Here is a 12,311-nt window from a genome sequence, read left to right as displayed (position 1 = left end):
TTTGTATTAATATCACTATGGAATGAAAGGGAGGTATCGCCACCGTCCTATTCCGATCTGTACCGTCCTATCCCTTTCTCAATAAAATTTGTTTCAACGCGGTATTTCTATTTCCCAATAATGAAAGGAACTGCTTTACTCAATATAAAATGATTTTTTTTATGTCAAACTGATTTCCCATCCTCAAAAAAGGGATAAGCGTTCAAATCCGTTTTTTTTTCAACAGAAGTTGGTTCTAAAAGATTAGAAAAGTTCTTTGCTAGGTTATTAAAAGTGGAAAAGATCATTGCAAACAAATTGTCAATATAAGTCGACTTTTATGCATCCTATTTAAAATCCATAAAACCTTTCCACCCTGGAAAATGAATAATATGTATTTTAAATATTGAGTTGTATGGCCTCTTTACAATGGTGCAAACTCCTTGATTTAGTAGTGTACCCAAATTTTGGAATTTCAGATTGTAATTTTGTAGTACGAATTTCATAAAATTTGCTCTTCTTAGTTACTATATCATTTTCACTTTATATACCAGTATATATCAACCGACTGCTTTAAAAACATTTGCTGTTTATTGATCTTTTCTTTCTTAAAACTAAATAAATAAATAAAACAGAACTTTATTTTAACTTAACAACTAAACACACACTATTTTAGGGACTTAGCAAGTAAGTTATTCCAATTGACTTTGGTTATTTTTTTTCTTTCTTTTTTTGCATGGAATTAATATAAATGACTGTAAAGATTTTTGCAAATTTTTGCTAAAAGAAACACATCCACATTTTATACTGTCTTTTTCGAATCCTTATATGGTTTCCAAGCACTGTAGGCTAAATCGAAGTCACGGCCCCATCCGGAGTGACCACCGGATGAAACTACGACTTCATGTGAGGATTCTTTGCCACCACCGCTAAGCAATTTCTTGATGCCAATAATCGAAGCCAAAACTAAAGCTAATTTTGAAACAATTAAAGCTTTACCAGCAAGCATAGCCAAGGCACCATAGGCAATGGGGACGAATGTGCCACCCAATAGCAATGGAATCATTATGTAGGCGCCGCCACCCTTTTTATCCTTTTTCTTACGACTTTCGACAGTGTTGCCCAAAATGGAGTCGTCAGGTCGGACATCGGGGAATCTTATCTAGGGATGGAAATTTTATATGAAAATAATGTTATTTTTTAGTTCGTTTGTCTTGCCTGTAACGTATGGCGCTGCAGAAAACCGGCAATATTTTTAACAATCAAATTCGTTAAAACCTGCTCCTTGGCATCCAAAGCTCTTGGTAAATTTGCCTCCAGTTCAGCTTCAGTGAGTATCGGTTTAGTCGGCTCCTCTGAATCGTCGGCCTTTACAAATTGTATACCTTCCATTATTTTCAATTTCTTAGCTGAACGTTGAACTTTCTCCAGACCGGTTAGCAGTTTAACTTTGAGGCAGACGGATAGATTTTCAGCCGCACATTGCTGATACAGCCGATAAACCATTGAAAGATCCTTCCAGACATTTGCTGTATTTGATGTACCGCTCGTCGATGTTGCTGCCTGCGATTGACCCTCCGGGTCGTCAGCAATGCTGTTTGCATGTTGTGTTGTGTGTGAAGATGAGCTGGAAGCACTACGTGCCACAACCGGTGTCTGAAGCCAACAGAAAATTATTGTTACGACTGCCACATGCCAGATGTATTTAAGCATGTTGTTGCACTGTTATTGATTTTATGTATTTATGGTGATAATGTTTGTAGGTCTTTTTTTCACGGGTAATTCAAATGATCCTTAAGGGGATCATTTAAGGCAAACAAAATTATTCAATTTCTAAACCGTAGTACGTTTATCCTTTTTTCCACTTTACACACAATAATCCGTTTTAAAAGCTGAACTGAATTGTCTAGGCTTTTCTTTGGTTACAACGTGACGTATTCTTATGAACTGATCTGTTAATTTAGTAGCTCATGTTTTTTATACTGCCTTTAGGAAACCACTAAGTTTTTCTTTTCATTTTCATCAAATTTATGTTTTTTTTTTTCTGAAAAGTTTTAATTGTAGTTTGTCGGCGTTGGTGTAGTTGTAAATTGATCATAATCACCTTCTTTTGTGTGATGGCGTTTATCTTATGTTTCTCTGTTAGTTTGTTTTGTAAAAATCTGTGGAAAAATTTTTTCATTAAAATCAAATATAAAGTAAAAAACAAATAAAGAACAACAAAAACATATTAAATAAATTAACAATTTTCTTTTGATAGGTTTAAAAACTAAGCAACACATTAAACATTTGTTGTAGTCTAAATCATTTAGCATGCAATCAACACTTAAAGAAATTGACTGGAATATAAAAAGGAACTACGTCATAGACATTTTTTAATCATGAAATAAATATTGAAATTGTCAAGAATTGTATTTAAAAAAAAACTTCATCTCAATCGATATGGGACTTTAGTGAACTATTATGAATTCGTGTCCTTGGACCATTCAGACAGTTTAGTCGATCTTCCACTCGTTCGATTTGACTGACTAAAACATATCACATCAAAAACCTGTAATAGGCGCAAACAAAGTGAAGGAGTTACCAGCAAAAGTCAGAATCCTCGTTCGGTATTAAAGGACTCCGATTATTCCTTTCCGATTTTAATTGCTAACCTTGTGCCATTTAAAGTTATCCTGCGGATAGCGCTGTCGAATGCTGCAATCTGGTCAATGTTGGATTTGCTAGGTCTGAAGCCACATTAGTATGGTCCACTAATGACATTGACCATTGCCTTCAGTCGTTACACAGCACGCTGAATAGCACATTATTTGCGATGGAAGGAAGACCTATTTCTCTAAAGTTGCACATATCATCTTGTCTCCTTTTTTTGTGTATGGGACACAGGATGCTAAGGTTCCCATCATTGGGCATGCATTCCTATAGCCAAAATGTACTAATCAGCTGGTCAATGCTCCTGACCTGCTGCTTTATTATTCTTCAGCCGATTGATTTCTATTCTGGCAAGATTTTGGGTAGGTGGTATACACTCTATACTGTCATCTCTTATTGGTTCTGGGGAGTCTGGGAGTGTTAGATCGCATTTTTGCTGCTACATTAACAACAGTATGAACCTTGGCTGCTACAAGGTAGTGGACCGAATGGATATTCGCTCCCCGGATCGATCGAACGTTTAAAACACTGGATGAATGCCTTCCGTCTATCATAAAATGATCAAATTGATATATATATATATATATATATGTATATCGGGATGCTTGCTTGATCTTGTGCTCTTAACTACCATGTTTTTTGGTGCCGCGAAGTCAATCAACCTCATGACACTGTCTGATGTTTCTTCATAGCCAAACTCATGTCTCATTTCATGGCAGCTATAATAAAATGCGTAACGGACTGATTTACTTACGCCTGCTCCTTTCCATCACATTTCTTGGTAGGTAATAATGCCGGCTTTGTACTTTTTGAGTACATCTACCAAAGCGAAACATTCCAAGTGCAGATTCGCAGATCGTGGTCCTTTATACGTTTGCGGGGGTCGTCAACATTAGGGGGTTTGGCTTTCTTTTTCTGCTTTTTCATAATAAGAGGAGTTTTCCGAGAGTGGGCAACTAACCCGACGCCTTAACCCATTTCAACGAATGATGAAAATAGTTACCCCAGGTGACACCGCGGCGAGGTCAGTGTCCACAATTGAGATGAAAGTTTAAGAAGCCCTCTTGCCGTCACTTGATGCACAATAAATCGGCTATATCTTAAAAAATTTTTGAGATTTTCAAATTTATTGGGACATTCTTGAATTAGTGTAGGTTCGAATTAAATCAAAATAGCCCTTAAAACAACTGAAAAGCCTAATATACCTAATAGGTCACCATCGCAAAACACATAACAAAATAAAATAAATAACTAAATAAACAAAGGCCATTTTATCCTTAAATTTATTACCCTTATATTTATTGACTACAGATATATTTAGATATTGTTTAGTATCACTTTCATTGTGCTAAGGCTTGGGTGTTAGCATTACAGAAACTGTAACTTCAGTGATGTATATGAGACCGTTGGCTTCATCCGACTATACCGTTTTATATATTTTATATATATTTTTTCAGTGTAGTTTATTTTTTCCATCAAATTTCAACAGATTGTTGGAATACACTAAAAATAACATCTACACAAACCTATTTACCCACAAAATGCCCAACCAAACAAAATTTTTTCTCAAAATTAACAAGCTGTGGTGTATCTACCCCCACTTTTAAGTTGCTAAAAACGATGTAAAGATGTGCTGCTGCTGCTCATAATGATCTGTTCAATAATTATGCACTTTTTCTTTATTTGTTCCAAGCTGATGCACTTTCATGTCTGGTGCCAATGTAAGCAGCCTACAATGCTAAAGAAGACATAGCCAACCAACTTCCACAATAACAACAAAAGCCGCATCAGCACAACTCTAAACGTTCGTTTACGCCTTGCGTGTTTACCAAATGTTTGGTTCATTATTGTTTTTAATCAGATCATCATCACAAATGAAAATCTCTCTCTGGAGAAAAAAACAGAAACTTATAATGAAAAAAAAGAAGAAATTCTGATGAAGGCCTTCAATAAATAATGAAAAGTTTGTTCTAGTTTTCTGTTAAAATGAAAAAGCAAAAAAAAAAAAAAAATAATAAAATAAAATAAATAATATACGAAAAAATTCTAGTTTCGGAAAAAGTTTTTTCTCAATGTGTTTTCTCACACAGAAACGAATTGGGGTGTTACAAGTTTGTGAATGGTTTTTTTTTTTGTTTGTAAATTCTTAGGAGAAACTTTTACATATTAAGTGAAAAAATCAGAGATGTCTTTTTATTTCCCATGCTATTTTAGGGACATATGAAGGGAAAATAATTGATTCTTTGACAAATCAAAATTCATAAGTGAATTCAACTGAAGCATTTTACAAAGATGCTCCATCATTCCACGAAATTATGCACATACAAATCAAAATTGTGTAGAGAGGCCTAAAGATGTCATTAAGTCGATCCACCCTTAACGAGGACATTCAAATATGCCCATGATACCGAATATAGGTGGTGTCATTACGTGGATCGATATATCTCATAAATACCTATTATCCTAGGATTCCTAGTATGTAAAAAGTTTACAAGAGATGTTCCTAAAATTTGTATTGTTAAAGAAGTAGCATGTTTGAAATCAGGTCATATTAAAGTTGCGATCCGTGTATATTGGTTCGCCGACTTCGAAAACTCAATGCATATGTCATTCGACTATCAATGCTAAATTTCATCTTAATTGAGAAGACATGGGATGTAAATCTGGACTAATTAAAGCAAACAAGATACATCCAAATCTATAATAAAAATGATTTCAACACAAACTAATACACACAGTCCTAGGCTCAATTTGGAACGTTGTGCAAAACTGCATCGCATTCAGAGCAACTTTAAGTATTTGGCGAACAATATTGATCAAATCGGGAGGTATATATAAATTTAAAACCAGTGAGCGGAGCAGTATAGTCGGACGGGCCGAGCATATCTAAATCTAACATTTTGTGGTTCTATATTCTGAGCATGGCCAATATTTCGCGATATTTGCACCCTCTTGACCGACTAGAGGTCAACAAATATTACTAATATTCAGTACAGCTCTTCTAATTACTTGTCCAGATTCCCTTCAACGTAGTTTGGGTTGTGATGTTCGGACTTCAATTGTGGCCTATAGACCGACTCGAAAAAAACACAAGAAGTTAAGTTTTCGGTCCACTCCATCCCAATATTATTATCTCATTGTCATCGAAAATTATAGACGTTTTCTTTGACCACAACTGGTACCTCATGGAATATTTCAGCGCTACAATTTCGCCCTCTGGTGTGAAAATAGGTTACTAAATAATATCTGAATACAGAAGTACCTGTAAATATTTAAGTGTATCTCCCACTTCCATCATATCAATTTAAAGGTCAACCTTTATATCAACTATATACTCCATGGAATAAATATTGACCGATCTTTATCAAATCATGCATGATTTTTTCTTTGGCCCCATCTCTTCTTCATGTAAAAAATCGTGATGTTTGGGTAATAATTGCGGCCTCTGGAGCGACCAGAAAATCTGGCAAAAACAAACTTTTTGGTCCATTTCATTCCCTAAATATTAACCGATCTTTACAAAAAACAATAGGGATCTTCATTGGCCAGAATCCATCCTACATGCAAAATTTCGTGAAGATTGGTCCATAACTGTGGCCTGTATCGTGTTTACAAATTATAATGGACAGACGGACGGACGGACACACATGTCTAGATCGACTCAGCTAGCCGAGATATGACGATCGGTATACTTAAATGTGGGTCTAGGACCAATATTTCGCGGCGTTACAAACTCTTGGGGCTGCACAAAGCTATAATATCCTGACAACATAGTTGTGTAGGGTATATATAGAACCAGATGTCATTCTAGAACAATGTATGTACTATATCCAAAATTTTGTGCTCCATTTATATCAAATCGGACAAAACTATATATATATATATATATAGAACTGATTACAACAAAACTTCACAGACATAAATCTGTACTTAATTCAGTACGCTGTGCTATATTTTGTCGTAATCGGAAAAACTTTGGGAGTTTGGTGCACCATTAGATCCCAGATGGACTGTACCGATGATTCCCATATTCCTACATTATATAGGATTGGTTAAAATATTGCTGCGATCGCGATCGCACGGTATTATCAGATTTTCAGCAATATTTAAACCATTTTGTGGGTTAGGTACCAGAAGGCGTAAATATCGGTATACTCCTTCTGGCTCATCATCGAAAGTTTGGGGGAAAATGATTGATACCAGCCGGAAAAACGGACATTTAAAAATTGACTCAAAATTGTCAGAAACTGTTTAGGCCCAATGAAACATGGGATCTTAATTTTATATTTCGATGAGGCAAATTTCATGATCATACTAGATGACGCTAATACCGAGTAATTATTACGATTAAGTGCAGAAATGTGAAGTCTACACAAACGCTTGGTTGACTCCATATTTGGACATAGCCCATATTAAGTTCATGTTTCATATTCGATATTCTAATAAATTTAGTCTCACTTTGACACCACAGTACCTTTAATTTGGCATTCCGGGATCATGGGAGTGATAAACAGTTTTGCCGGAAAATTTCGATGTAGGTATTGACTGGGAGTTATGTCATACATGCACTCACATATTAATATCCCCACAGCGGCAATTTACCATGTTATGAAGTCCATTGTTTGATATAGGGATAGACTAGCTTTATTTTCGGTATTTGGCATTCCTGTATAATGTTGAAGCAAAAATTGTTCGCAGATAATTTTCAAGATTTGTCCTTGTTTCGTAATAGCCACTTTATAATGGTTCCGCTTATTTTTTTTTTCACTGTAATTAAATGCAACATTTACATTAAATCGAACGAAATTATATATGGGAGCTATATCTAAAGCTGAACCGATTTCCCCAAATAAATGAGCTGTGCCAAATTTAATCCAATTCGAATCAAAAATGCGACTTGTACTTTGTTTACAATTTAACATGGACAGACAGACGTACGGACATGCATAAATCGGCTTAAAAAGTTATTCGATGCATATTCTCAAAAGGAACCGTATGTCTATCTCGTTTCCATATGCACAATGACATAATACCCTGTACCATAGTGTGTTGAAGGGTATAAAAATATATGTTTGCCGGAATTTTTCTATTTTGGTCCTGTTCGGTACTCTTAAGTGGTTATAACTTGGCATTCGGGATTGCCGGTGAATAAAAAACTTGTTTTCAGAAAATTCCAACATAATTCATGTTCATGTTTTTAACATCGCTCTCATCCAATGGACCGCTTTATTTGTTTGTTTTTTTTTTCAAATAAACAATCTACTAGCAGACAATATCATAGTTACCATATGAAGTACCTGTTTACAAATCTACTGTCCCTTTTTAACATTGGGAAATCAAATTCATCGCGTGAAACATAGGGGAATTTTAATGCGTCAATATGAAATGGAAAAACGGGAAAATTTGTTGGGATGAAACAAAATTATAAAAAATTACTGAAAAATAAAAGAATGCTAAAAAAGTGCTAGGTGCTAGATCACTTTTTTTGGTGCTAAACGAGTTTAAAAAGTGCTAAATCTAGCACTAAAAGTGCTAAATTGGCAACACTGATAGGGATAGACTAGCTTTATTTTCGGTATTTGACATTCCTGTATAATGTTGCAGCAAAAATTCTTCGCAGATAATTTTCAAGATTTGTCCTTGTTTCGTAATAGCCACTGTATAATGGTTCCGCTTATTTTTTCAGTGTAATTATATTCCCGTTTTCCTTAGTGTATATAAATTGGTAGCAGACAATTTAGAATAACATCGTCATCTTAAAGGCAAACGGACGTAGCTACAGAAAACTTTTGATCGTCTAATCAAACTACATGTTCACACAAAAATTTAGAAGTCAAAAACAACGATCTAATTAAAGAAATTTCAACGGACTACAATAGTATGTTTTTTTGTTAATACAAACATACGTAACTACACTCCTGTAAAAAAACTAATGCTCGCAATATTGAAGATAGAAATTCTGAACTTATATTAATGTTACTTCTGGGATGTTTGATATTGAAAATGAGATATATCGGTCATTTTTTACGGTATCCCCCATATAGTGGTACCCCGAAAATTCGGTATTTTAAGGCTTTTATTCATGTTTGTAACTAATCAGCTATAATTAGGTATTTGTGTTTCCCACTGGGTGGAAAAGTACGCTGTGCAAAGTTTTATCGCTATCGGAGAAATATTTAATGTATTTTAGTGCAGCATTTATATACAGTCGGTCGAAAATGTATATGGGTGCTATGTCTAAATCTGAGCCGATTTTTACGAAACTTAACACACGTCATTCTGGACTTAATTCAATACTCTACGCCAAATTTCGTGGAAATCGAAAGATATATAGGGGCTTTAATGCACCACTTACACAAAATCGACCCAAGCTTAACGACAGGTTTACCTGTTGTTTTTTTAATTTTCTTCATGACGTATTGCACACAAATATAACCAGATAATTAAATGATCTTTCATAGCTGTATTACAAGTTAAGTTATTATTTGTTGCATATTTTTTGGCGTATCGAAATAAGAACAAACAAAAGAAAAGACTTAAGACACAAACCCGACATAGTGTACAGTACTTACCGTTTATAAATAACATACGTATTTTTGTTGCCGGTGCACATATTCAGTATATAACGACATAAAAATATTTTGAATTGCTGTTAATTCGTCTATTGAAAAAGGTACGAATAATATAGATAAATGAAGATATTCAGAGACAAAGAAATTATAAATTTTTTTGGTTTTAAGTCATTTATTAATTTAATCATTTATTAGTATAGGGAAAATGCGAGAAATTTTGGGGTCATTTAGTACTCTACTACAAAAAACACATTGCTAAACTTGGTTACCTCGTAAGGTAAACATTAAGTACTACTAGATATATTCTCAGTGATCATTTAACATGGTCCAACATGTAATCATGTGTCATAACTATTCATGTCAGACAACAAGAACTTCGGGGCACTTATAAATGAAATGCTTATAAATGAAAGGGTTCTTACAGATTGTTTTTTTTTTTTCAATTCTGAAACTAACACTAAAACCAGTGTGGTTCTATATTCTGAGCATGGGAAATATTTCGCGATATTTTCACCCTTTTGGCCGATTCACTTCACCGAGGGATGTTTTGTGATGTTCGGCATTCAATTGTGGCCTATAGATCGACTCGAAAAAGACACAAAAAATTAAGTTTTCGGTACACTTCATCCCAAAATTATTATCTGATCATAATCTAAAATTTATGGGCGATGTCCTTGACCATAACTGAAACTTCATGAAACATTTCAAATTAATCTGCGCTATATTTCAGCCCTCTAGTGCGGTAATGGTTTATTAAATAATATCTGAATACGTAAGAACTTTGAATATATACGTGTAACACCCACATCCGAGTACATACGACAATATAATTGGTATCAATTCAAAGGTCAACCACTCCTCTTGGATATACTATCAACTCTTCGGGTCTATGTCCTTCAGGAGTAAACATATACGCCATAGAATTCAAATTTTGTCATTTTTCACAGAAAAGTCGGTTTTCATTTAATCCGCTTAATATTGACCGATCTTTATGAAAACGGGAATGCTTATTCTTTGGCCCAATTCCCTTATTCGGACCATAATTGCGGCCTCTAGAGCGACCAGAAAAACCGACAAAAATTAAATATTTTGTCCATTTCATCCCCTAAATATTAACCGATCTTTACCAGAAACAATAGGGGTCTTTATTGGGCAGAACCAAACCTACATGCAAAATTTCGTGAAGTTTGGTTTATAACTGTGGCCTGTATCGTGTTTACAAATTATAATGGACAGACGGACGGACGGACACACATGTCTCGATCGACTCAGCTAGTCGAGATATGACGATCGGTATACTTAAAGGTGGGTCTGGGGCCAACAAACTTTTGGGGCGGCACAAAGTTATAATACCCTGACAACATAGTTGTGTAGGGTATAAATTGTTTAAAATTCCCTGCTCTACTCGATTTTAAGAGGAATGATGAGAGGTATATTCATCAAGGAAATTATCGATACATTAAGAAGCTTTTGTTCATACGTTCTCAAATATGGATTTTTTTATTTAAGGGGATCAACAACAAGACACAATGCATTTTATTAAGCATAGCGGGACGAAGTTTACATACCTTTATTCTCTAAGCTATATTTAACTTAGTTGTTTTGAAAATATGTGGAAGTAGTCTGAGTTTAGCAAAAAAAATCAGTAAAGAAGGAAACCCTTCACCATCACTACGATCAATCTGTTCCTTTATATGGCAACAATATTTAAGTAATATCCTTCTAGAATTGTTTATTGAAGTACTAAAAAAATATTAAGTACTCACTATACTTTTTATACAATATACATTAGGACATACTACACTGTAACACAGTTAGGTGACAATTCAAATGCCCTGTTTCAAATAAAAGCTTTGATCAACGTCACGGTATTTGAAGATATAACAAGGATTAAAATGTGCGCATTTGCCTCCGTTTTTACTTTTTATTTTCAGTAAACGCCATTGCTTTAGTTATTATAGTCAATTAATAAAATTGTTGTTAACAAACTAAATAGTTTTGTTGTTTTCATATTGGAATATAACAGCAACATTGACAATGAATCCTACGTTCAAACGAAACTAATTGACACGATTCATTCCAGATATGCTCTACTAAGCCAGAGACATACCAACCGAAAAAAATATAGTTTTTTTTTACTGTTTGCAAAAACAAATTGCCTGCAACTCATGTTCGAATTGAAAAGTAACAGCTCGCAACTATTTCCAAAGAAAAAATATTTTCACTGTCACTTACCCAGCACGTCTGTGGATGATGACGACGATGATGCACTTGGCACATAATACCAAGTAAATTCTGCCAACATTTACTGACTGTCGACTGCCAAACACAATAAAACATTTACTACAATATCAAAGTCAATATCATCAACTACGTCGTCGTCATCATCATCATCGTATGTATGTGGCGTATGCTAGTTGCTATCGGATTGTTAGCATGCAACCAATGCAATGGTAATAAGGAAAATTATTTAGAGTTGCCAGGGTACTGGGTAACAATTTATGTAGATACTTCCAAATAGACTATGATGGATGACAATCTGGGATGATCCGTTTGACGAAGTTTTAGGTTTTCGACTGTCAAAAAGGTGTAAACGTCGAAAACGTTTCTTTATTACAATATTATCACCATATACAGTTATTTTCACGAATTCCTAACCCTTACTAGAGCTGATAAACATTTCTAAACTTTTTTGAGAAGAAAATCTCGAAATTTTAAATGGATTTGAGTAAAGCATACCGCTGGCTTAACTTGTCCCTTTTTAACAATTTTTCAGGAGAGACAAAAAACATTCAAACTTTTTGTTAATAAAAGTATTTTATATCTGTAAATGCAATTTGTTTTTGTATTGTATTTGTGTAAAGGCAAAATGAAAAAAATAAAAGAGTAAAGATTATTTTGGAATAATATATTTTTTTTTCAAAAATATCAATAAAAACATTGTTAAGTTCGCCTGAGACGAAACTTTTTATACTCTCCACCATGAGGTCAAATACTTAAAATCGATCGGGACTTTTAAATGGGTGTTATGCCATGGTGAAATATCGCCAAAATAAAATGAAATATCAAACTACACGCTATTGGAAATTTGGGGTAGGATCTTGTACA

At 34.4% G+C, this 12,311-nt stretch overlaps 1 protein-coding gene across 1 annotated transcript; it reads right to left on the bottom strand.

Annotated features, from left to right (window-relative positions):
* Nucleotides 1-781: 781 nt before the first annotated feature.
* On the bottom strand, nucleotides 782-1,692 carry LOC133335462 (uncharacterized). The gene is made up of 2 exons (XM_061543736.1): nucleotides 1,198-1,692; nucleotides 782-1,141 (listed from the first exon to the last, which is right to left on the bottom strand). Exons 1-2 carry the CDS (start codon nucleotides 1,690-1,692, stop codon nucleotides 782-784), a joined length of 855 nt encoding a protein of 284 aa, XP_061399720.1.
* Nucleotides 1,693-12,311: the final 10,619 nt, after the last annotated feature.

Source organism: Musca vetustissima, unplaced genomic scaffold (genome assembly GCF_032173495.1).
Source record: "Musca vetustissima isolate MV318-11 ecotype Yass unplaced genomic scaffold, APGP_CSIRO_Mvet_v1 utg75646, whole genome shotgun sequence".
Taxonomy (NCBI): domain Eukaryota; kingdom Metazoa; phylum Arthropoda; class Insecta; order Diptera; family Muscidae; genus Musca; species Musca vetustissima.
Note: the sequence above shows the minus strand (reverse complement) of the source record. Positions and strands in the feature narration are given on the sequence as shown.

Excerpts from the sequence above, each read along its gene's own strand:
- LOC133335462 (XM_061543736.1), bottom strand. The coding sequence starts at position 1,692 with ATGCTTAAATACATCTGGCATGTGGCAGTCGTAACAATAATTTTCTGT. Across the intron at positions 1,142-1,197 it reads TGCAGCGCCATACGTTACAG|ATAAGATTCCCCGATGTCCG; the intron begins GCAAGACAAACG and ends TTCCATCCCTAG.